The sequence below is a fragment of the Alligator sinensis genome, unplaced genomic scaffold (genome assembly GCF_000455745.1).
Source record: "Alligator sinensis unplaced genomic scaffold, ASM45574v1 scaffold682_1, whole genome shotgun sequence".
In the NCBI taxonomy this organism is placed as follows: Eukaryota; Metazoa; Chordata; order Crocodylia; family Alligatoridae; genus Alligator; species Alligator sinensis.
In genome coordinates, this window is record NW_005842011.1 from 2,898,906 (window position 1) to 2,925,800 (window position 26,895).

At 43.5% G+C, this 26,895-nt stretch overlaps 1 protein-coding gene across 5 annotated transcripts in view; it reads right to left on the reverse strand.

Annotated features, from left to right (window-relative positions):
- SYTL3 (synaptotagmin like 3) overlaps nucleotides 1–26,895 on the reverse strand; it is a 65,902-nt gene that overhangs the window by 32,126 nt on the left and 6,881 nt on the right. For 2 of the 5 annotated variants that reach the window (XM_025201987.1, XM_025201984.1), the window contains exons 2-4: nucleotides 18,626–19,218; nucleotides 16,576–16,791; nucleotides 10,053–10,117 (exon numbers count right to left, since the gene is read on the reverse strand). In XM_025201987.1, the coding sequence (XP_025057772.1) occupies nucleotides 10,053–10,117; nucleotides 16,576–16,791; nucleotides 18,626–18,735 (391 nt within the window). In that variant the 5' untranslated portion in view covers nucleotides 18,736–19,218. Of the gene's footprint in view, nucleotides 1–10,052; nucleotides 10,118–16,575; nucleotides 16,792–18,625; nucleotides 19,219–19,401; nucleotides 19,556–26,895 lie in introns of those variants that run through there. The other 3 variants (XM_025201985.1, XM_025201986.1, XM_025201989.1) reach the window with 3 other exon arrangements.

Sequence of the window (26,895 nt, forward strand, 5' to 3'; positions counted from 1 at the left end):
TACTTGAAAAAGGACTTTTTGTTGTCCTTAATCCTGGACGCCAGCCTGAGTTCCATCTCTACCTTGGCCTTCCTAGTAGCCCTCCTACACTCCCGGGCTGAGGAGGAGTACTCCTCCTTGGTGATAGCTCCTCCCTTCCACTGGTTGTACACCTCCCTTTTAGTTCTCAGGCATTCCTGAATGCCCTTGCTGAGCCAAGGGGGTTTCTGAGCACTCTTATCCCATTTGCTTCTCTCAGGGACTGTTATCCTTTGGGCCTGGAGGATCGCCCCCTTAAGGTACGACCATCCCTCGTGGACTCCCATCTCTTCTATCTTCTGGGCCCTCAGTGCCTCCCCCACTAGTCTCCTAAGCTCATTGAAGTTGGCCCTTCTGAAGTCAAGGGCTTTAGCCTTGGTGTAAACCCTTGATGCCCTGCATTGGATAGTGAAATCCAGCAGGTGATGATCGCTGTTGCCCAGGTGGTAAAGGACCTGCAGTCCCCTCACCAAGTCATCCCCCATGGTCAAGACCAGGTCCAGCAAGGCGTTACCCCTAGTGGGGCTGTGCACTTCCTGGATAAGGTGAAGGTCCTGTATTACAGCCAGGAACCTACGCGAGCGGTCAGACCTGGCTGTCTGCTCCTCCCAGCAAATGTCTGGGTAGTTTAGGTCGCCCATGACAATAACATCCCTTGACCTAACCACCTCCATAAGCCGACTGGAGAAGTCCTGATCCAGTTCTTCCCCCTGGTTGGGTGGTCTGTAGTAGACACCCACCGTAAGGTCCCTTTCACCACACCCCACTTAATTAATTAAAAAACAGAAAAGGGTTAAGTTTACTATATAAATGGGAAACTGAAAATAATTGGCTCAAAGTTGTTGCTAAATCTCTCTTAATACTATCAGCATGTAACCAATAATGCAGCTTTACGGTATTATTGTGCTTTGTTTTGCAAAAGATGCATCATTAAAAAATAATTATATATAAAGTAAATCAGCTTTAAACATGAGGGCTTGATGTTGGTAATAACAGCAATAATTTTTCTTCATGTCATAATGCTTAACAAGTGCCCTTGGTATAATGCAGCTTTGACAATCAATGTCTATTATCAGTGAGTAATGCCTAGTATCTTGGTTTATTAATGCCTGAAATTACTTTTTAGCCTACCAATTTATTATTTAGTAAAAGCAGCCTATCATTTTTTATGAAAAGGGGTTGCTTAAATCATAGTTCAGTGCTAAAAACATTAATAGAAGTATTGGCATAAGAGTATAACTTTTTAAAGTCTGCAATATGGTAAAAGATGCAGTACTTGCTAATCAATTCACCGTGTTATATAGCAAGCAAGCATCTAATTTGCATTACATTATCAGGCCAAAAGAGGGCACTCTTTCTACAGGCTTGGAAGATTACTAAGTATAATGCAGAATTTCAAATATCTACAAAGATAAAATCATACAAGATGGTGAATATCTTCAATTCCTGTCGATTTCATGCTTTGTAAGATCAGGTCCCATGTCTGGGAACAACAGAAGATACTTATCCTTGTATTTCGGACAGATTGTTAGAATTAGCCTCAACAAACTTCCTCTGAAGAAAAAATGAGATCAAAGCATAACACTACCAAACTCCATTGCCTTGAACAGTGCAGGTTGATTCACCTTCTTAAACTGGGAAAGTGCAAATTGTCCAGCAGGAGATTTAGTGGCATCTACAAATAATCTCTGAATTATTTTTTTAGCAAGGAGAAGTATTATTGCTCAGGGCTTTGTTTTTGCTTTTTAATTTTGCCAGACGGCAGCTTTCAAAGATCACCTGTCTTGTGACATTCTTGTCAACAAACTAAGGAAATACAGACTACACAACAGTGGATACATAACTTGTTGGTGGAAAAAATTGTGCTCAATAAGTAGTCATCAATGGCTCAATGTCTATTTGGGAGGAGATAAACTAGATTCGCTGGGGGATGGAGACCAAAGCCCTGAGGTAAGTGAGGAAGTGGGTGACCTGGATGAAGAGTAAGTAAGAAGGGGCAATAGGGGTGGTGTTCTCATTCTTCCTGAGAAATCGGGGCAATTGACTATTTACCTCAGGTGTCTGTACAGGAATGCACAGAGCCTGGGAAACAAGCAGGAAGACTTGGAAGTCCTTGCACAGTCACAGCATTATGACATGATTGGAATAACACAGACTTGGTGGGAGCTCGCATGACTGGAGCACTATCATGGATGGGTACAAAATGTTCAGGAAGGACAGGTAGGAGAGAAGAGGAGAAGTTGCAGTTTATGTAAAAGAGCTGTATGATTGGTCAGACCTCCAGTATGAAACTGGAGACGGGCCTGTTGAAAGTCTCTGGGTTAGGGTCAGAGCAATAGGGAGAGCAATAAGGATGGTGTTGTGGTAGGGGTCTGCTATAAGCCACCAGACCAGGAGGATGAGGTGGACAAGGCTTTCTTCAGACAGCTAGCAAAAGTTTCCCAATCACAAGCCCTGACTCTTATGGGGGACTTCAATCACCCTGACATCTGCTGGGAGCGCAATACAGCAGTGCGCAGGCAATCCAGGAATGTTTTGGAGAATGCTAGGGACAACTTCCTTGTGCAAGTGCTGGAAAAGCCAACTAGGGGCTGTGCTCTTCTTGATCTGCTGCTCATAAAGAGGGAAGAATTGGTGGGGAATGTAGAAGTGGATGGGAACTTGGTCAGCAGTGACCACAAGGTGATTGAGTTCAGGATCCCGAGAAAAGAAAGGATGGAGAGCAGCAGTCCAGGACCCTGGACTGTTAAAAAAAAGTTAACTTCGACTTAGGGAACTCATGGGCAGGATCCCCTGGAAAGCCAGTTTGATGGGGAGAGGAGTCCAGGAGAGTTGTGTGTACTTTAAAGAAGCCTTACTGAGAGTGTAGGAACAAAACATCCCAATGTGCAGAAAGACTAGCAAGTATGGCAGAAGACCAGCTTGGCTTAGCAGGGAACTCTTCGGTAAATTAAATCACAAAAAGAAAGTTTATAGGAAGTGGAAACTTGACAAACAACCAGGGAGTAGTATAAAAGTATTGCTCAGGCATGGAGGGATGAAGTCAGGAAGGCCAAAGCACAATTGGAACTGCAGCTAGCAAGGGATCTGAAGAGTACCAAGAAGGGTTTCTACAAGTTTGTTAGTAGCAATAGGAGGCTCAGGGAAAATTTGGGTCAGTTACTGAATGGGGAGGCAACCTTGTGACAGAGAATGCAGAAAAGGCTGAAGTAGTCAAAGACTTTTTTATCTCAGTCTTCACAGGGAAGGGCAGCTCCCAGACTACTGCACCTGGCAGCACAGTTTGGGGAGGAAATGACCAGCCAACAGTGGTGAAAGAACAAGTTAGGGACTATTTTAAAAAGCTGGACATATACAAATCCATGGGGCTGGAAGGGATGCACCTGAGGGTGCAGAAGGAGTTATCTGACATGATTGCAGAGCCACTGACCATCAGCTTTGCAAAATCATGGCGATAAGGAGAGGTCCCGGATAATTGGAAAAAGGTAAACATAGTGCCCATATTTAAGAAAGGGAAAAAGGAGGATCCAGGGAACTACAAACCAGTCAACTTTGCAGATCCTCAAGGAATCCATCTTGAAGCACTTAGAGGAGAAAAGGGTGTTTAGGAACAGGCAGCATGGATTCACCAAGAGCAAGTCATGCCTGATCAACCTGACTGCCTTCTATGATGAGATGACTGGCTCTGTTGGCACAAGGAGACCAGTGGATGTGGTAAATATTTCTTTTAGCAATGATTTTGATATGGTCTCCCACAACATTCTCACAGGCAAACTAAGGAAATATGGGCTGGATAAATGGACTGTAAGGTGGATAGAAAACTGGCTGGAGCATCAGGCTCAGAGGGTAGTAATTAATGGCCCAATCTCTAGTTGGCAGCCAGTATCAAGTGGAGTGCCCCAGGGGTCAGTCCTGGGGCCAGTTTTTCATAGATTTCATTGACATTCGGGCTGGAAGGGACCTTGGAAGATCTTCAAATGCAGCCCCCTGTCCCAGGGGCAGGAAGTCAGCAGGGGTCATAGGATCCCAGCAAGATAAATATCCAAATGTCTCTTGAAGGCATTCAAAATAGGTGCTTGAACCACCTCCGGCGGCAGTCTATTCTGAACCTTGGAGGCTTGGACAGTAAAGAAGTTCTTCCTTATGTCCAGCCTGAAATGGTCACAGAGCAGTTTGTGACTGTTTGATCTTGTCATCCCTTGGGGCGCTCTGGTGAACAAACGTTCCCCCAGATCCTGGTGAACATCCCTGATAAACTTATAGGTGGCCACCAGATCACCCCTGAGCCTGCGCTTTTCCAGGCTGAAGAGTCCCATAGCTCTCAGCCTCTCATCATAAGGTCTGTTTTCCTGATCTCTGATCATGTGTGTGGCTGTCCTCTGGATTCTCTCAAGCTTTTCCACATCCTTTTTGAATTGTGGAGCCCAAAACCGGATGCAGTACTCCAGCTGCGGCCTCACCAAGGCCGAGTACAACAGGAGAATGATGTCCTAGGATTTGCTTGAGAAGCATCTATGGATGCAAGCCAGCATTTTGCTTGCTTTACTAGCCGCAGCATCCCATTGAAGGCTCATGTTCATCTTGTGGTCAATTGTGACCCCCAAGTCCCTTTCGTCCATAGTGCTAACCAGCGTAGCACTGCTGATCCTATAAGCATGCTGCAAGTTTTTCTTCCCAAGGTGGAGAACCTTGCATTTTTCAGTGTTAAACACCATCAGGTTCTCATCCACCCATTTTCTGAGCCTGTCAAGGTCAGCCTGGATCACCCTCCTATCCTCAGGTGTGGATGCTTTACCCCAAAGTTTGGTTTCATCGGTGAACTTGGCCAGTCCGCTTCTGACGCCAATGTCTACATCATTAATGAAGATGTTGAATAATATAGGCCCAAGGACAGAGCCTTGAAGGACCCCACTGGTCACAGCGCACCACAACGATTGATTCCCAACCACCACACTCTGGGTTCGACCACGGAGCCAATTCTCCAGCCAGTTGACCATGGTGAAGCCAAGGCCACAGTTGGCCAGTTTTGCTAAAAGGTGATCATGGGATACCAGATCAAAGGCTTTTTTAAAGTCAAGATATATGACATTAGTCTCTTCCCCCTTGTCCAGGTGATAGGTCACCTGGTTGTAAAAGGAAATAAGATTGGTCAAGCAAGACCTACCCACGACAAACCCATGCTGGCTATCCTTCAGGATTTTGCCATCGGCCAGTCTGTTGAGAATGATCTCTTTGATAATCTTTTCTAAGTCCTGCACTTAGGACAGAACAACCCCATGCACTGGTACAGATTGGAGGCTGACTGGCTGGGCTGCAGCTCTGCAGAAAAGGACCTGGCAGTTACAGTGGACAATAAGCTGAATATGAGCCAACAGTGCGCCCTTGTTGTGAAGAAAGCTAACACCATACTGGGCTGCATTAGTAGGTGTGTTGCCAGCAGTTCAAAGGAAGTGAGTATTCCCCTCTATTCAGCACTGGTGAGGCTACATATGGAGTACTGTGTTTCCTACAGAAAAGATGTGGACAAAGTGGAGAAAGTCCAGCAGAAGGCAACAAAAATGGTGAGGGGACTGGAGCACATGACTTCTGAGGAGAGGCTGAGGAAACTGGGCTTATTTAGTCTGACGAAGACAAAGAGTGAGAGGGGATTTAATAGGAGCCTTCAACTACCTGAAGGCAGGTTCAAAAGAGGACGGAGTTAGACTGTTCTCAGTCGTGGCAGATGACAGAACAAGGGGCAATGGTCTCAAGTTGCAGCAAGGGAAGTTTAGGGTAGATATTAGAAAGAATTTTCTCACTAGGAGGGTAGTAAAATACTGGAACAGGTTACCCAGAGAGGTGGTGGAAGCTCCATCTTAAGAGATTTTTAAGACCCGGCTAGAAAAAGCTTTGGCTGGGATGATCTAGTTGGGGTGGTCCTGCTTTGAGCAGGGGGTTGGACTAAATGACCTCATGAGGTCCCTTTCAACCCTAACTTTCTATGATTCCAATGGGATTTCTGTGGTAGCCAGAACCAGAGGGGTTAAATCAAAAAATATATGCTCTTGGAAGCATCTGGTAATTGTCTGAGTTAAGATTAGCTAATGCAAAGCTTGTAAGTTTGCAACCTGCAAGTGGAATGTGTCTGTCACCATTTAACCAAAGTGTTGAATCTAACTGTTTGCACTGATCATGGGACCACTGAGCCCCAAAAATAAGCAGAGCTACAATATTAGCTGATCTAACAGGTTTTTAAAGGTCAAGCCATAACAAGAACTGACCACCTAATATAATCAGCACATTCCAAGGAATCCAGGAATAAAAAACTAAGGAGTTGAGCTTAGGCAGGTAATGCTAATTTCAAACCACAAAGTAATGTGGTGTCATTTGCTTATTGGGTGAACCCGAGTTCAGGCAGTAACCTTTCATGATAATTTCTAACACCTTTTGATTCCATAGGGTAACAGCTATAGGACAAGATTGTGAGTGGCTCTAAAGGCAATAGATTAGCATAAGATAAGGTATAAAGAAGCATGTATGTCAGGTGACCAGCATGAAGGATGGGACAGAAGGACCATCGCTGTACCATGCATGGACCCCGGACTCCCAGTGTGAGTGAGGACCAGATCCTGACATAGGGACTTTCTCAGTGACAACTTCCTGGAACAACTTGGTACGCACCTGGCATAGAGGGACTGCCGATAAGTTGCCAACCCCATGTGGGAACCCTTTGTCATTCTGTCTATCTGTTGTTATCATTCACTATTAGCTCTTTATTACTGTACTATCTGTTTGTCGCATTAACCTTTCTGTTAACTGTCATATGCTAAGCTATAAGTAAATTTGCCTTTACTTCACTCCTGATTCGCCTCCTCAATCCTGAACCCAGCAGCCTCACGGCTGATACACTCACAGCGCCTAGCCGGCCTCTGACAGATTTCCAAGGGGCTCTATCCTGGGTCCATTATTGTTTAATATTTTCATTAATTATTTGGATGATGAGATCAAGTGCATGCTTAGCAAATTTTTGGATAACATCAAAATGGGTAGTGTTGCAGACATCCTGGAGAGTACAGATAAGATCCAGAATGACCTGGAGAAATGGTCTGCAATCAACCAGATGAGATTCAACCACGACATCCAAGGGGCTCTATCCTGGGTCCATTATTGTTTAATATTTTCATTAATTATTTGGATGATGAGATCAAGTGCATGCTTAGCAAATTTTTGGATAACATCAAAATGGGTAGTGTTGCAGACATCCTGGAGAGTACAGATAAGATCCAGAATGACCTGGAGAAATGGTCTGCAATCAACCAGATGAGATTCAACCACGACAAGTGAAAAGGCCTGCACTTCGGAACAGAATAATCACATGCATAAATACAAATGAGGGAATGAGTGACTAGGCTGCAGTACTGCAGAGAAGTACCTGGGAATTATAATAGACAATAAACTGACTAGGAGCAACAGGGGTGTAGGTTGTAGCCGTGTTGGTCTAAGGACATAGGCAGACAACGTTCCTAGGGTGAATCTGATATCTTTTATTAGACCAACCCAAATAGTTGGAGAATAGTTATTAAGCAAGCTTTTGGGTTCAAAAACCCTTCATCAGGCTAAGGAAGTTTCAGCAGTTGGTGTGTGCTCTTCTTGGATGGAATGAAAAGTAAAGAAGCCAGAGGCTGGGCTGGGGAGCAACAGTGCACTCTTGTTGCACAAAAGCCAAGAGTATACTGTGTTGTCTTAACAAGAGTTTCACTGGCAAGACCTCACCCCAAGTACCGTGTCCAGTTTTGAGCCCCACACTTCAAAAAGGATGTGGAGAGTTTGGAAACGGTGTAGCACAGAGCAATGAAAATGATTAGGGGCCTCAGTGGCAAGACTTATGAGGAAAGTCTGAAAGAACTAGGGTTATCCAACCTGGAGAAGAAAAGACTGAGGGGGGAGATTTGATAGCAGTCTTCAAATACTTGAAAAGCGATTTATAGAGAGTATGGAGATGGGCTTTTCTCTGTGGCTGTAGGGGACAAGACTAGGAGCAATGGCCTCAAGATACAGCAGGGGAAATTTAAGATGGAGATTAGGAGGAAATTTCTGACTATGAGAGCAGTCAGGCATTGGAACAGGCTACCTAGAGAAGTTGTGGAATCTACGTGTTTGGAAACTTTCAAAAGCTGGTTAGAGAGACATGTGACTGGGGTGGTTTAGTCAGGGATGGTCCTGCCTTGAGTAAGGGGCTGGACTGAATGACCTTCTGAGGTCCATTCTAGCTCTTCTTTTCTATGATCCTAAAGCACTTTGAGATTTACAGTTGATAAGTTGCTATATCAATTGATGTGCTTGTTTTTATTTTCAATTTACTTGTCTGATAGACTTTCCTGCCCTCCACCCCCAGATGTATTCAATAAAGTAGTTCCCAACTCCACATTTAATATCATTTCATCCATGGGATCAGACGCAATACACACTAACAATACTGTACTTGCATGGTTCTAAGAACAAACTAGTCAGAGGGGAGCAGCAGGCATTGGGGGAGTCCCTGTTCCCCCGAGCACTACCAGGAGTGACTAGAAATAACAGTCACAAGCTGGCAGAGGGTAGATTCAGGCTAGATATCAGGATGCACTACTTCACTGTCAGGGTGGCTAGGATCTGGAACCAACTTCCAAGAGAAGTGGTGCTGGCTCCTACCCTGGGGGTCTTTAAGAGGAGGTTAGATGAACACCTTGCTGGGGTCGTTTGACCCCAGTACTTTTTCCTGCCATGACAGGGGGTTGGACTTGATGATCTGCTCAGGTCCCTTCCGACCCTACCAACTATGAAACTGTGAAACTAAGGTTATTTAGTCTGGAGAAGAGGAGACTGAGAGGGAGATTTGATAACGGTCTTCAAATACTTGAAGGGTAAATATAGAGAGGATGGGGTTTTTCTTTGTGACCATATGCGACAGGATGAGGAGCAATGGCTTCAAGCTTCAGCAGGGGAAATTTAGGTTGGAACTTTCTGATGAGGACAGTCAAGCACTGGAACAGGCTACTTAGAAGTTGTGGAATCTCCATTCTTGGAAGATTTCAAGAGCAGGTTAGACAGACTGAGACAGTATTGTCAGGGATGATCCTGCCTTGAGCAAGGCCTGGACTAGATGATCTTGTGAGGTCCCTTCCAGCCCTACTTTCCTATGATCCTACACTTATATGACAACCTTTTACTTTTCCAGTCATAAACATCCTCCTGGGCAAACAAAAGGCAAAAGCCAATCATGCTCCCAAGGGTGCCTTCCAGCCCAACCCCCTTATCATAAAGGAGGTAGTTAGGGTCCACTGGTTCTTGGTTTCCCCTATGTACAATCCCTTCTTATTTCCAAAGTCACTATTAGTTTAAAACAGTGAGTGTCCCATACTGGAAGAAGTGAGGAATTGCTTCAACTCAGCTCCTTGGTTACAGGCTGGACAGAGTGCACTGCAAACTCCCATTTGGATGCGATTCAAACGAGCAGATCTAGGGGGGGTAATACAGGTGGATGGGCATGCACCTCCTTCCTCCCCCACTTCCTCTGGTGCTTGGTGACCCCACTGCTGGTAGGAGGGCCCTGAGTGTCTACCTCATAGCCTGCACCACTAAATTAAATGGAAGCTTTGCCATTAATTTTAATGGAGACTGAATCATGTCATTTCTGTCCACATATTGTAGTGCTTGTATGGTTATTTCACATGCCATTGTATTTCATATTACTGTCAAGCTGTACCCTTATTTGGTGTTCACAGCTTGCGTCACCTTGTTCGAGTTGATATGGTTCAAATTTTTCATATTACCCAGCCAAATTGCTTTGTGCTTTCAAATATAGTATTCTGGTTTCTGCTAGAGACAAAAAGACATGCATTCTGCAGTCTTCCACACACTGAACCTACAGCACAAAATGTTGTCTTTATTTCACACGTCTCTCCCACCAGTTGGGAAATGAAACAGAATGACATGGTAAGGACTTGGATTGTTTTTACTTCCATAAGGGCTACATACTGCACAGGAGTTTGTTTGTTGTCTGGGTGGGTGATTACCTTCACCTGGGAATTTCTTCGCTCGTTCCTCAAAGAACCATTCACCAGTTTTTACCTTCATGGCTCTGAAAAACAGAACAGCAGACACCTGAACCTTGTCTATGCAGTTTACAATATATATTTTCATATTTAATTGTGTGTGCTTGAGACAAAATAATAAATGTCTATTTAACAAATCAAAAGAAATAAGAAAATCCTTCAGTACAACTAATACCTTACAGAAGTCCCCACTGAAGGCATGGGGGCAAATGGTGAACTTCATTCTCCATGTGGGAATTATTCTGCAGGAAGTCTTAAATAGCATGTAGAGGAACTGTTTGGAGGTCAAGAAGTCCTGGGTTCTGTTCCCAGTTCTGCATCCAATTTGCTGTATGAGCTCAGGCAAGGCACATTTGGATGTATATTTGCCTCCAGTCATAACCTAGCTCAAATAAGTGAAAATGGACAATGCTGAAGTGCATGCTCTTCAGTGGAATTTAAAATGGCTACATAAGAGCACGTGCCAAATGGCAGGTCCATAGTTCTAGAGAAGGGAAGAACATGTCTTCTCAACATTGATATGAATGGGCTGGTACCACAGCCTATCCTTCATCTTAAGCTTTCCTTTATGGAGAGGTTGATGTCAGCCACCAGATTCAGAATCTTATAAGGGTGATGCTTCACTGAGTATGCAATCAACATAAGAACAGTCTCTCAGAATAAGAAAAAACTAACAAGCGTCTTTCAGCTAAGTGATAAACAATTCTGAAATCCACAAAGGCCAAAGAAAAATAGCCCTGGGGTAGCCGCTCACTCTATTTGACAGTAGGTAAGAGAGTTTGTAGGACACTGTCTCACCTTAGGTTCCATTGCTAAGCACCTAAAGATAAGCAACTTTGTGGGTACATACAGATGTTCATGGAGGTTAGATCGCATTAAAAATGACCATCCCATCTAACTTAGTTCACCCACATGCAGACCTTAGACTGACCTGACTAGTAAGTGCAAGTACAAACTGTTCCAGGAAGATTAGATCAGTCAAAAATGGCTGAACCAATCTAATTTAACTGTACCTTGGAAGTGCAGCAAGTTAGATTGGGTATGGCTAGACAGATCTAACTGAACTTCTGCACACTTTCCCAGCACAGCCCTGGAACTGGAAAAGCTCAGTCACTGGCCCCAGCCCCAGAGCTGCATTTTTCCTACCTGCCCCCTTGGCACTGGGCTAATTTTAGCACTCCCTCCCTCCTGCAGATAAGTCAGCCCAACTCCCCCCATCGACGCCACAACACCCCAAGCCTCACCACTAGCCTCCCCAGGCCGCCCATCCCTCCTCCTCCCCTAACATACCTTAGATTGGGGGCCATTTTTTAACCCGACCTACTCTCTGAACTGCTAGCCATAAAGTCTATACAAAGTCTATATTTAGAGGAATTAAATATACAGAGCTTCCATGACCCCAAATGGAAAGGAAAAATTCCCACTTCTTCAGATATCAGGCTACTTACATGCCAACCAGAGATTTTTGGTACCTAACTTTAAATAACAGAGCTTGAAAATTCTGAGATAGAAAACTGAAACAACCTTCCCTACCTTGTCTTGGGCACTACTCTAAAGCCATGTACTGCATCATAATAGATCAGCTATGCAGGAAACTTCAGATATTCCTTTCTCTCATATTAGAAGGAGCACAACTTGGCATGTTACAATTTAAGAACATGACATAGTGGTAACAGACTGATGTCTCTGGTTACGCCAATACTTCAGAAGTAAAATTTTGGTGGTGCCATCTTTATGCACCATACTCCTCTAGCTCTCTTTGTTCCCCTTCTGTGTCTCAGCAGTGATTTTCAACTGGGTGCTGTGGCACGCAGAGGTGCCTTGACATCCTTTCAAGGATGCTACAGTGTTCCATGTAATATTAGCACTGTTAGGTGTGCAAACATTATTCACAAGATAAACTCAGAGATTTCAAATAGGAAGCCATAGTGTCAAAAACAGTTGATCTGTTGTGGGCGGAGTTCTTTGCTACCGAAGAACTGCTCTTCTATTTTTCTTTAGTTAAAAAAACAAGTGGGCCAGGGACAGACATTACACATAAACCCGTTTAAGTGATCAGAAACTGGTTTAAACCTGTAACAGAACAGACATTCAGTGCACATAAACCAGCTTGAAAATGGCCAAAACCAGTTTGAGATAGACCTTGTTGAATGTAGTATCAGACTTAACTGATTTGGGTCAACCCGGTTTATGCAATGTCTGTCCCAGACCCCTGGCTGGTTTCAGATAAACCAGACACCCCCAGCATCCCAGCATGCTCTTGGGCTGGGCGGGGCTCTCTGCTCCACAGCAGGGCTGGCTGCTCCCCCTGCTCTCTAGCCAGAGCAGGGGCAGGGTGTGGCCAGACGCTGGCCTGCCATGGCCCCCGAGGCAAATTTCTCCCTCCGTCCTCTCTCCCCTCTGCTGGCAAGCCCTGTGAACCACAACTGCCATTTGCCAGCCCCAGCCACATCTCTATGGCTTGCCTGCAAACAGGTAGGGATGGAGTTAATTGCTCACTCTGTCCTCTCTTTCCCCAGGAACCCCTGGGGCTTTGGTTTGGCTGCAGTCTCTGCCAGGTGTCCGGAACAGTAGGTGCTGGCAAAGACTGACGAACATCACACATGCTGATTAAGAGTTAAGAGAAGTTGCAAACAGCTTCACCAAAGAATAAAGAGAGCTACATTTATATTATAAAGCCTTTCTGAATGCCTGGCTGTAAGGAGACACTTTGCCCTCAGGATTAGTAAAACTAATTCTTGTCTTTCTGGTTTACATTTTAAGTTAGACAAAGCTGTGTACACTGTGTTTTACTGGGCTGTATCACAGCTTAGGCAAAGATTTTTGGTAGTTCCCTGTTGTATACTTTGCAAATTGCTGTGTTCAATACATGCTTGCTTCAGAGAAAGGACTTTTTCCCCCATCCCCTGCGTGCTAGCCTGGGCTGGTGCCTGGTGGCACCACCTCCGTTCCAGCAGAGAGGGGTGAGAGCCTTGGAGGGCATCTCTCTTCCCTCCCCTTTGGCAGTGGCTGGCAGGCATGCTCTAGCACCCCACCCCCCCACCCCGGCTTCTGGCTTGACCATTGAGCCAGTTCAGGCATGTACCTGCATTTCCTGGTTGCCAGAGCATGTCTGTCCACTTATTAATCAGTTTAAGCTGCACAGCTTAGACTAACCTGCAAAGACTTAGGCGTTTTGAATGTCTGTCCCTAGCTGTGAAGACTAAAAGCTGACATTTTTCAAGGGGTGCCTCGATTCTAAACAGCCATGGAGAATTTCCTCTCTTTCAAATCTGTAAACCAATGTTCTATCACTGAGGGTTTGTGGGCATGTGACTTACAGAACTAGCAAACACTGGCATATACATTTCTTTATTTCTCCCGATCTGATGCAAAGCAACAAGCCATGATTTACAATAACTGAATATGTACAAAATTAGAGGGCTGAAGCTAGTTTTCCCTGGCAAAGGGTTCGTGAATTATTATTGATCAAAACTGCAACAAGGCATTTTTTTGTCTCTAAAGAATTTACTTGCAAAAAACCCATAACTTTAGTTTTTGTTTTTCCTCACTTTTAGATAGCTGTGAAAGTAAACAAAGCAAAAATTACAGCTCGTAAAACCACTGACAAAATGTCATGCTATTATGCACGTTGTTTTTTAATGCAACACGTGTATGTTGATTGCTAAGATACCACATTCGTGTGCAGTGATGCAAAAAAGGCAGCACCTTTTTGCAAGGTTCCACAGTATACAAGAAAGAAAACAGGCCTGTAAAGTTTAAATTGATTTTCATGACCACAGTCAACTTGAAATCTAATCCATTTGTTTCAAACAAGAAGTACTGAGTAGTTTAAAGTTATACAACTGCCTCTGAGTCCCCTGGCCAATTTTTGTGGTTTTATTACTGCCTTTTTCAAAATGCATCTCTCTCCCCTTATATTTCATGAGCATATATCATTCCAAGTCCCAATTTCAGTTAAACTGCCCTTCCCCACACAAAACTAGTAGATTGTGAGTTCCAAATTTGGCCAATCATATTCCTTTGTCAAACAGAGACCTCTCTATAGCTCTATGGTAAAACATATCCATGGCTCTTATTCGGATTGCTTTTGAGATGCTTGTTCTCAAATGTACGAAGAGAAAAGGCACACAAGAGGTTAAAAGAGACCATCTATTCACCCACATAAGCACATCAGATCAAAGTCGTGAAAGCAGTAAACTCACTGAATTTTGTTTACTCGGGCTTTACATCAGTGAACTCATCTGGTTTCAGAACATGGGAGATAAAGTTCCACTTTGTTTTTGAAGGTTCAGAAACACTATCCAACGGCACTCTTATCACTGTTTGTCCTCAGTTCAATAGATCAAGTTTCTTCTACAGTAATCTTAGTATCTACCACTGGAGTAGGGAGGGGAGAACTTCAATGATGTTTCTGATATCAGTACTTTATTGTGAGGGAAAAAAACATTCTAACAGCATTCAGAGTTTAACCAAAAAAAACAAAAACCCAAGATGAAGATAATGAAAAGACACCAGCTATCAAATATTCATCAGTAAGTTTTTTAACTAATACTTTACAGCCAGTCAGTATTTTTCTTCACAAAAATACACACCATCTCCAGCAATCAAGACTCCACAACAAGGTATTTAGGTCCTGATTTTTTAAGAGGTGGGTTCCTTCGCTGGAATTAAGGATGCTCAGCATCTCTGAAACCTGGGTTCTAAATTTCTAAATCATCTAAATCTTTCCTCATGCTCTCAAATATGGGACATTGAGTAGAACTCACCTCAGTGCAGGAGACCCAAACATGTCTCTATCCAGCTCCTAACCTATATAGCCCTGAAAAGAGTCTGCCATCATCTCAACCAACTTTGGATCAGACTTGTACTGGAAAGTTCAAACAATACCTAATCAAGAACAGAACCTTGCAGCATCTCTCTGCTCTAAGGTAAATAACACTCACTGAAGACGCACAATTTTTCAAGAACTGCAGTATGAAAAAAAAAAATAGATTTCCTTAAACAAAGACTGGGGTGTTTCTAAAAACCAAGAACAGAATCACAAGTTCTAATCATGATTCTATGACTCCAATTATTTAAACAAGCAAATTAAAAGACTTACAGTTCATTTATTTGGAATTTTGCAGTGAAAGTAAAAAGGTAATACATTTGAAAACTGATGCATTTAAAGTTCTGACTGCACATTCTTGTCCCCAAAATGGTCTCATTCAAATTTAAACTAAGTGTTTTAACACATATATACTATTGGTTAACTTGAGTATATTATAGCTACACCAATAGCTAGCAAGTGGTCAGGAATTGTTATATAAAAGATGATCCCTCTAGCAGCACAAAACCACCACCAGACTGCTAGGATATATGGCATCAGTATGGACTCAGAGAAGAATGCCATCAGTGGAATAATTTCTATATAAAAATCAAGCTACTTCAAATCCTGCCTAGTTTCACAGTCCCAGGAAGAGCTGAAGTACAGGTGCATCAGTGTCCTATATTTCACTAGGTTTTGCTAAACACAAGGGAATGAACATGGTTCCACTGAAGTCAAGCTCTTACGGACTTCACTGGGGCTGGGATGTGACAAGATCTCAGTACTTACCAACGGTATCTTAAGTACAGGTTTCCTTCAATTTACGCGGGTTTTGTACATGGGAATTTGCTCTTATGCAATGACTCTTTTTATACCCAAAATTCGTTATATGTGAAGTAAATTTACTCCTATGCGATCGGCATAGGTGCCCCACCCCAAGCAGGTAAGTCTGCTGGGGGGAGGGGAAAGGGCCGTGGGGCCAGGACCCCACTCACCTCAGCCCCTGCTGCAGCTGTGCTGGGAGTGGCCAATGCCAGGCTCTGGCGGCAGCACCGAGCTCTTCCCGGCACTGGAAGGGCAGGTTGCGGGGGGCTATGGCAAATTTTGGGGTGGCAGCAGCCCTGCTCCCAGCGCGGCCGCCTGCCCCGAGCGTCGGGAAGAGCCCAGTGCCGCCACTGGCCCCAACCCGCAGCAGCAGCCTGCTCTCATGATGCATGCAGATCTGGGGGCACGCACCCCACAGGAAGAGCCCGGCACAGCCCCCCAGCCTGCAGCCCTCCTGGGGTGCATGTAGCAGTAAGAGCCGTGTCCCCCAGTCCCGCGCCCCGCACCCACTGACAGTTCCCTCTACTTTACTCCCTGCTGCAGCCCCTTGAGTGGCCACCGGGCTGCGCTGCACTCCTCCCCCCGACCCCTTCCCTAGTCCCAGCCTTACTCCCTCCCTCCCTCACTGCCGTGGGAACATATCACTATGTCTTATATTGTAAATGGGGTTCCCTTTATGCAAATTCAATTTATTCACAGTTTTACGGGAATGCATGTACTGCATAAATCGAGGGAAACCTGTATAATTAAAGCAATCCAGGAGACTTCCTTGCTCCCTCAGTCATGATTTGCTCTAAGAGATAAACACAAAACTGGCCATAGGTTATCAAAAGCAATCCAGTTTCTCACCCATGAGCATAGCAGATGGTGCACTTCCACAAGTAGGGATTGAGACAGACGCGACACTCGGAACACACTCGATGGCTGCACCCATTGCACACCGCGCCTCTATTCATCACAAGGCCCAAGGATTTCTGACAGCGAGCACAAGACCTCTCCTGATATTCGTGGCTTGCATTTTTAGCTCCTTTCCACCGAAGCTGCTGCAGCTGTGTTTTCAATTTCCTAACCCCCAAGACAAATAAAAATAAGTATAATCAGAAGCTGATATGAAGGATATGCCATAGTGATAATCCTTTATGGAACATATTTCCAAATCAGTGCCTCTATTTGTTATTATAATTTAGATGTATATTTTATCTGCTTTGATTATTTACATTTAGCTCCTCAGGGCAGCTTATAATAAAAGACAAACAACCCACAAAATAAGAAACAAGAGACACTCCATTGCCCTCCTACCCCCCCCCCAGCAATGTCATTCCCAAGCCCACACTCCCCACTTCTTACAGAGGGTCTGCAGCTGTCCCCAAAAATGCATAAATCCTCCCCCCTCCAACAAAAAGCAACATTAAAAAAAACATTCAAACAAAACATCTGAAATAGCCATAACAGAGAAATAATGATCTTCAGGGCAGGGGTTGTCTATACTATGTGCTTGTACAATGCTTTGTATAATGGGACCTTGACAGTGTAGGGGACTCAAGGTGACACTGATGAATATGCATCACCTTGCACACGGTACTCTTAACATAATGCTGTACAGGTAGTCCTGCTTGTCATCCAGCACACATGGGATTCTGTTCATGCAGACCATATGCACCCATGATAGTGCACCAAAAATATAGCATGAATGCACAGTTGCTTGCAAAGCTACACAAGCAAAAAGAGGAAAAGGCTAAGGGTGTGTACTTTTGAAAATCTGACTTGTGAAAGAGAACTGCCATAAGTAACTTCAGTGAACATGCCACCTAAACCAAATCAAATAAAATACATACAGCTTTAAAACACAGTTTAGAACAAAATGCCTGAAAAAAAAACTTGCTTCCTTTACTTACCTTTCATAGCCTCCTAAAAGTGTCAGGATCATCAAGCACTAAGCTCCCTGACCTATTTAAGATTTAGTTACACCATAATCCTTTGTTTGGAGAATACCATGTAAAGCAGAATGGCATAATTACCACAAAAGAGTAATGTATTGCTCAAATTTAAAAATGAATTAATTTCCTTTCCTTACAGTCTTTTAGTATTTACTTTCTATAGATGCTTTGCAATCAGATTTTACTTACACAAATGCTTACAGAAATCAAATTTTAAGTTTCACCATTCATATGTTTGGAGATAGAGAACTTAAGGCTTGCATTTGTAAATATTAGCAACACAAATAGTATGTTTTATATGGGGAAGCTGCTCAACAATGTACTGTACAAACTGCCAAAGCTCCTTGTCAAACCCCTGATACAAAGGAAATAAAACAGGCCAGGCAGAGATTTGATCTCAGCCTTCACATTGCAGATTTGTGTGAAGCTGAGGAAATAAAACTTTTCATCGAGCAAATAAAATTTGCTATGGTGGTGACAGAAAATTGGAGACTAGGAGAGGCAACACACTTGGAATACACTTTATTTGATAAGAAACAAGATTTAGCTCAGCTTCAGGATGAGATTCCCAAATCCCCTGTTCAGAACCCTGACACCAGTGATTAATTAAAACAGGCCAAGCTGTGAAGTCTTCCTTTGTAATGGGGATAAGCTTACACACCAGTGAATGCAATGACAGAAAATTGAATTGTAAACTCTTCACAGAGGGAGTAATCCTTGGAGGGGCATGATTTTTCCAGAAAAGCTGAGAGCTAAATTCATGAAGTAGATGATTCACTGCATTGTATTTGTTCAGGTCTCACCAGTATTCTACAGTGTAGAGGCTATAATCACTGTTATTTTTCTCAGCTGGAAAAAATACCAGTAGCCAAGAGCATGCAAGAAAAGTGGTAAGATTAAAAGAGACAGCAATGAATGGCACAATGCAAAAAGAACAAAAGGGGGGGAAAAAAGCATAATACCTTATCCTTTCTTCATCCACTTTTCTCAGCATCTGATCACGGTATAGAACCTCCAAAACAGTCTCCTGCTCCAATTCTTTAAGGAAGTTTAGATTAAATTCTACAGTCATTTTTCACAAACTTCACTTCCTTTCAAGACTCCTGAACTACACAGCTTCACTTCATCCAAGCTGCCTGGAGTATGTGCCACTCAGGCCTATGGGTTTTTTAAGTGTCTGTGCTCTTATTTCATTGGTGATGCATTTCTACTGTGTCATACTCTTGAAGAAAAAAATTAGAGAGTCCATCTCCGTGCAGGCCATTATTTCTAAGTGGCTTTGCCACCTACTGAAGTGAACACACACATTTAGCAAGGTCAGAGCAGTCTACTGTCTTTCACATACAAGTACTTCAAGTTCTTTTTTGCTGAGAATGGCTCCCAAACTGAAAACAGCTCAAAGTAGGGTCCCAGATAGGGTTTTATTTGCTAGTAGGCTGAGAAGGCAAAGAGTGACAGCACAAAATACTGGAAAACAGCTTGTCTTACTTGACCTCTCACTTTAGGAATTTCCTGGTAGGAAGTGACTTGAATGAAAGATTATCTTGTCCAGGACCTGCAGAAAAATAAAGCAAATGTGTTATTCTTTCCCATTTTTCTTTTTCAGCACCCCGTGCTAGAAACTGAGCATTACCTTGTGAAAATTAAATTCTACTGCACACAAATATACCTTTCACATGCTGATTCAAACTTACTGGAGGTATTTAATAGGACACACCCATGCTTTAGACAGACTTACCATGAGCACTACAGGTTCCATTAATCCTTAGCCTAACACCTTAATGGCTTGGGGAGGAAAAATTGTTTTAATGTTAATAATGCAATCAATAAAAGAAGCTTCCAAGAAAATTCAAAGACTACTCCTGTGGCCTGACTGGAAAAGCTATATTGATGGAGATAAATGTTTCTTTGCTGGTTAGCAGCTGTTCAACTCATCTTCTTGTAGTGACAAAACGCTATAGACTTTTAGGAAAAGGAGAAAGAAAAACACCCCATGGAGTTATTCCATGAATTATTTATAGGTTTTAATAGCTAATGGACCTGTCATCCGAATCTTGCCTAACTTCTTTCTGCTGAAGCTAGATAAATACTTCACTACACAACAGTGCTGCTATCTTTGTAACACATACACACAAACACACGAAAAATCAAGAGGACAGTTTCTCAGTCCACACCAATCATTTTGTTATGTGCAGAAATACAAGAAGCAGGAAAATATGAAAAAGTAATAGTTTAAACAAATACACATTTGAATTGCTATTGTACTAAAGTAGTTATTGCATCTGTTGTAACTGCTCAAATCAGAGGGAGTTTAACTTGAATAAGGATTCCAGAAATTGACTTTATATCTACAGCTTTCAAAAAAATGAATATAAGAAAAATGCATTATTGTCATAATTATTTTTAATAATACTATATACCACAGTTACACCCACAGAAGAAAAACAGTTACAGAACTATATTCAGAACAGTTGAGAATTTTACAAAATTATACTACACTGTTTCTACTTGGTTATAAAGTCTGTTGTTGTTTTGGCATGAATTCTTCAGGTGAGTTTACAAGCAGACCAGTTTTCACCCGCATCTGATACTGTATGTTGTGTGTTTATGTATGGATGCATAAAGCAAGAGTAATTTTTTGAGTATTTACTCTGGGAATAAAATAGAGAAAGCCTGATCCTTCATTAGTACTAATACATCTACTAGTGCAGTGTTTTTTTGTACCAGGACCCATTTGTAAACATCAGTGGCCAGTCCCGACCCAGTGCCCCCCACTCCCAGGCCCCAGCTCCCCAGTGTGTGGGGCGGTGGGTGGGTGTGTGGGGCAAGGGAGGCCCCAAGCAGCCTCTTGCTGGCTGGCACTCTGCCAGTCTGCAAGGGAAAAGCCAAAGTATCTCATGTTTTTCTCCTTTAAAGGGGAATCCATTTTTTAAGTTTGTTGATCCATTTTTAAAGTTTGCTCATAACCCTTTCATATATTCTTCTGACCCACTTTTGGGTCACGACCCATGGGTTGAAAAAATCTGCACTAGTGAATGTAACTAGTGAAATATTTAAGGATGCTACATTGATTGGCAGCAGTTAAGGATCTGGCCTAATTATATGCTATTTTTTGTTAATGCCAGCCAGATCAGGTTACCAATTTATTTTCAAACCTAAGCAAATATTGCATTGCCTTTTATGTACCTCAAAGATTTACCTTACATCCAGACTATCAGGTCATCTCTAATTAAGCCATCTAATTCTGCAGAAGTAGGCAGGAGAAGGCACTGTTCTTTATTTACAGCTTATCTCTGCAAACCCTTCCTTTCATATTGCTTTGATAAAGTCCTTTGACAGACACATAAGAGATGAAAATGTCCCACATAAAACTGTTAGCAAAGCAAAAAAAGATATGCATGAGTTTCCGGTGGAAACATAGGAGGTAAAGATATGAGTAATCGTATTGTATATCCTTTGCTTTCTGCTCAGTCACAGGAAGTGAATAAGCAGCTATAAACCCTGAAAAGCCACAGCAATAACTTATTTGTACAACACAGAATGCTTTTAAAGAACTGTGCTACCTCTCAGGGGCAGGTTTTTTTGTTTTATTTATTTTGGTTTTTGTTTGGGGTTTTTTAAGGGAAATGTGTTGTGTTCCAAGCCAAATCAGCCAATCAATTCCAAATCCATGAGTCATTCAAAAACCATATGTGGCCCTACTACCGGCAAACATCCTCCACCCCCACCTGGGGCTTCAGATATTTCCAAATCATTTGGCAGGCATCCTACATGCAGGCTCAAGCCTGAAGACTTGGGGTTTGGATGCTCCCGAGTTTCACCTGCCTTCAGCCTCATGGCCACAGGAGCAAGCTAGGGAGGAGTCTCTAGGGCAGATCCAAGGCACTGCAGTGGTGCAATTGCACCCATCTGTGATTCCTGCTTCACCCAAACTTTAAAACCAACTGCCTGGGAGGGTCTGCTGCAATTCTATTCACAGTGTTGAAAGAGTCAACTGACTTCATGGCTCATTGACATCTCCCTGATTCCTGCTAATCTCTTTTCACTCTATGGGTGTTAACTGTCCATTCTCCTTTTTAATGGTGCTGATGTTCCAGTATTCCAACTATCCTTTCTTCTTTAAGTTTGCTGTCTGTTGGCCATTCCTGGTAGGGTGGCCATCATACAGGACAATCTGGTTGTCTTCTGTCCTCTATTGATATGACCCGAATGCCTTTATGTCCTCTATTTTTCTCTTAAAGAGAAAATAGAGGACATAAAGGAGTTGGGTTTCAGAATGTCTTCTATGATGGCCACCCTAATTCCTGGTAATGTCTGTTTCCTATTTCACAGCCCTGCAGACTGCTCTTCTGCTCTAGCTAAAAGCGTTTACTCGGGTGTGGTCATATTAGCTCAGATGTAGAAATGATTGACAATGAAATATTGGAAGCACTCAAGAAAGTTAGATTTTGTTTTATAAATCTGAATAAGATTTATAGTACATTTAACTATAATGATTACAGGACTAATGATCTTTCAACTATTTTTGCCTAGTGTGTTGTGTTTTTTAAAGTTAATATATAATTAACAAACTAGTTCACATTCTGATCTTTAGCTGAATAATACATCCCTAAGCCCCTTGCATATTAGCATTTAGTTTCTAAGTGGAGAAAATAGGTATTGTGTTATATATGATGATGTGCCACACCTTCTGAACCCACCTTTTTAAAGTCTTACATCTGCCCATGCTACCTCTGCTCCAGTTGATATTTCATCCTAGTTATTTCTGTGAGGCTTTCCTTGGAGAGTCTGTTCCTGCAACCAGCTGAATTGTTTCTAAGAAGCTCAGAGCCGTCAATCCCTGCTTAAGTCAGTACAAACATAGACAGAGGCCAAAACTTTGAAGGACATACTGGAAAAGTACCACTCAGTCTCAAGTCCTTCCAGCATTCACAAGCAATCACTTCTAATTCTTCAGGATTAATTCCAAAAACTAGCATAATTACAGCTTCATCAGTCAATCCTGCTAAGGCATATCAGATGGAGATCAGCAAATTCAAAGCAGTCATTAATACCTAGTCCCCAGTAAAATTGTAAGAATGATCTTGTGGGAGACATACAGGGCTGTTTCCTATTAATTTTATGCATCTAAACAGCAATTACACAACAGTAAGTTCCATTTTTGGTGCTTACACACAGTTTCAGATTCTTTGTCACTCTCTGGCAAAATAGAATTATCTGGCATGAATACTTACCAGAGAGGTGGTGGGGAGGAGGAACAAATAAACCTTCTCCTATTTTAAATCAACAGGCTAGTAGTAGTTAGGACACACATCCAGGAAGTGGAAGACCCAGGTTCAAAAGGGTTTTGAACCTGCATCTCTTTCTTCCAACACTGTGCTCTTACCATCGGGCCATAGGTTAGGCATCATCCAGTCCTGTCTCTAGCTCCAGAAAAACACATTGCATTCTGCCCATGAGAAACTATGGAAAAGATCAATGTAATTAGTATACCTAGCTTCTGTTCATAGCTTTGGGAACAGAGTGGGTAGGTCTACATGAGATGCTTTACTGCACAGTAATCTAATCCACTGCGCAGTAAACTGTCACCATGTAATAATGCACATAACCTACTGCGCAATAAATTAGTTTACTGTGCCTTTAACTAGTATCTATAAATATAGTTACTAAACTAAATGCGCAGTAGATACTGCACAGTAGGACTAATGTAGATGCTGACCGGGAGCAAATTTGCTCCTAGTCAGCCACACCAGCAGGGGGCCCGGTCCTGGCACTGCTCAGCTCCTGGCTCCCCCCAGAAGCTGGGAGCCAATAAGCATGGGGACTGGGTCCCTCTCTGCCCTCTTCTGTCCCAGTGCTGTGGGATTCTTGACCCTCCACAGGGGCGGGGAACTGAGTAGTGCCAGGACTGGGGAGTTCTTCCTTCCCTGCTCAGCCAGGGGCAGTCATGAGCTGTCCTGCCAGTGGAGTAGTTAGCAGTGAGTCCGCATCTGGGCATGGATTCACCCACTCAGTCAGGGGCAGTTGGCAGCAAGGGCTTGCTGCCAGCTGCCCCACCAGCCAACTGGGCCAGGTGGCTGGGAAAGAATCCCCTCCCACACAGTTGTTTCCCAGCCCCCTGCCTCAATCAGCCACTTGGGGCAGGAGCTGAGAAAGAGTCCTCTCCCTTGCAGCTCTTTTCCAGCACCTGTCCCACCGGCCAATCGGGGCAAGGGATTGGGAAAAAACTGTGGGGAAGGGGACTCTTTCCTGCATGGGGAAACAGCTGCGACCCTGTCCCCTGAAGCCCAGGCCTAACCCCAGTGTCTTCTGTCAGCCTGGGGCTGGCACCTCTGGGAGCTTAGAGCTCCCCTTGGCTGCCATATGGCAGGAGAGCAGGGTAGGTGTTTCCCTGCCCTGAACTGCTCCCATCAGGAGCAAAATTGCTCCTGATGGGTGCACATGTAGTTGTGCTCTCACTGAAAGCTTACTCCCCAGTATTTTCATAGATTTTCATAGACATTAGGGCTGGAAGGGACCTCGGAAGATCATCGAGTCCAGCCCCCTGCCCAAAGGGCAGGAAGTCAGCTGGGGTCATAGGATCCCAGCAAGATAAGCATCCAGTTTGCTCCTGAAGGTGTTCAATGTAGGCGCTTGAACCACCTCCGGTGGCAGGCTGTTCCAGACCTTGGGGGCTCGGACAGTAAAGAAATTCTTCCTTATGTCCAGCCTGAAACGGTCTTGTAGTAGTTTATGACCATTCGACCTAGCTTAACAGTAAGCTTTCTGTGCATTAATTGTACATGTAGATGCACCCAGTATGGATCAACTGTTAGAAGAAAGGCTACAGACAGTGAAGCTAAGCACTTGGCACACGCATTCTGACAGTCAGCATGTCAAAGTGGATTGGACTTAGCTCTATCATATTTTAGACAAGTAGTGCTCAACTTTCCAGCTCTGCAGGCCAGATGAGTGATGCAGGGCTGGTCTGTAGGCTGGATCCCATGGGTGGAATTAGTCTGTGGGCTGCATCCAATGTGGTGTTAATGTACAAGGTCAGTTTTCAGGTGTGACCCTTGCACCAGCCTGACTCTGACCCATACCAGATATGGCTACACAGCAACCCTGTATACCAGATCTGGCCGCAAAGCAACCCCACAAAAGCCATGGCAATTACTGCTACTACTATTCCCGTCACCACATTTCTGGACCCATGGGGAGACTCACAGGCTGGATTTGGCCTGCCTGCAGACCAGAGGTTCAGCACCACTGTTCTAGACCTTTGGATTTTGTGCTGCTTTAATTTATGGCAGCTCCCTGCTATTCACAATTTGGGTTCTCTGCAGCTCAAAACTGTTCAAGTTCTGGGCACTCTAAAAATTATGCAATCTGCCCCCTGCATTGCCCAATGAGGAGAGAGAAAGCTGTATACATTGCAAAGGAGAGAGCCACAAAGCTGTATACATTAGCTCTGTATCACTTCTATATGCAAGTGTAGGAATTTCCCTTAGAGGATGCCCCTCCAAACAAAGAAAAAAAAGATAGCTTACCTTAAGGGAATAGAACTTAATGTTATCTTAAAGAAACAGAATCATGAAATTCATTGCTGTTACTATTAATTTTACAGAGGCATCATAACACTATTCAGGATGGGGGAGCGATATAAAACTCTAAGACAACTCGCTAGATTTTGAGAACAGATATATACAATATATTCAAATGAAGATATCTACAAAAGATTTATATGATTTTTTTCCCCTTGGAAGCACTGAAGAAGAGTGATTCTTAAAAATATCAGGTTTTGATTTCTCCTAAAGGCAGGTTTACTGCAGAATACTTCAGTGATTTAAAAACCCTTCCCTGACTTTATAACCGTAATCACCTTTCCATCCAATGTCTCTATCGTTACAAAATAACAAATTAAAATGTTAAGTGCATTTTGAAGTAGGAGAATTTGTACCCCCAACAAGGGGATCTTATTTAGTCTTCAAAGTATGTCACCGTGATTCCAAATTAGTTTAGAACACTTAGGAAAAATTATGTTAATGAATAATATAAGAGTAGAAAATTGTCAGAAAAACAAAGCTTGTCAGAATCCCTTTCGTGATGTTGAAAAAACAGCCATGTGTTTAATACAGATGTAATGGACCTGCCAGCTCCATGTTCTGGAAAGGTACTGGCCCTGTTGTGACTTTCAAGTCATGGCCTGGATTTGTGGGATGAGTTTGCACAGCAGTGCAAGCCACAAGAGTTATTTTGAACTACTGGGCTAGATCATGTCAGAGCTGATACTACCCTTTAGCAGAGGGCAGCAGGCACTCCTCCCTGCACTAGCTCAACTCTGTTGATTGGTGTTAAGAGGAGTCATATTTCTCTGTCATGTTCTCCTCTATGCCATGTAATGCTGCCTCTGTAGCTGAATAGCAGTATTTTAAATATTACACTTATTTAGGTCAGACTCTAATGCCATTTCTCAGGAATGTACTCAGTCCTTCACCAGGCTGAATCTCGTTAATGGGGATTTAGCTAGAATAAAGATGCAGTAAAAACTAAGTACAGGCTCCAAGAGTTGGCCTATTTTTCTGGCATTTGTACTAACATAAACACTTGTAGATATCACTATTTGTGTATCTTTTAAGAAGGAGTCTATGTCTTCCCCATTATCGACAAGTCACTCAGCACTAGATAGTAGTATCTGCTCTCAGAAAACTACTAACAAATTGGGTTTGACTTTTATAATTCTTGGTGTGCCACCCTGTAAAGCAGGAAGTACCCTTTTTATTTTTAAGAAGCGTTAAGGGGGGTCATCAAATAGCATGTTATTTATTTGGTTATCTGCTTGTTAACTGTAGGTATTGTGTCCCAGGGACAACGGGACTAGAGAGAGACCCCGGCCCACAGCCAGAGCAAATACTCACTTACGCTTCACAGGAGGTGGGAGCAGTGGCGGCGTGCAGGCCGGGGAACCACCCGCGCGGCTTGTTAGCCGCGCTTTCATACGGCTGGGGCGGAGTGACGTCAGAGAGAGGCGCCGCTCAGCAGAAATAAAACACGGCCCCGAAGGCAGAGGGGGCGCGCTGCGGGAGGACATGAAGCCCGGGGGGAAGCCCGGGAGTGGAACCGGGCACCCGCAAGGGGCCTTGGCCATGGGCCGAATAGGCTGCAGCAGCACCGGGAGCGACGGAGGCTGGGAGAGACAAAGCGGCGAGAAAGAGCGGCGAAATTGACGAGGGAGCCGGCAGCAGCACCGAGG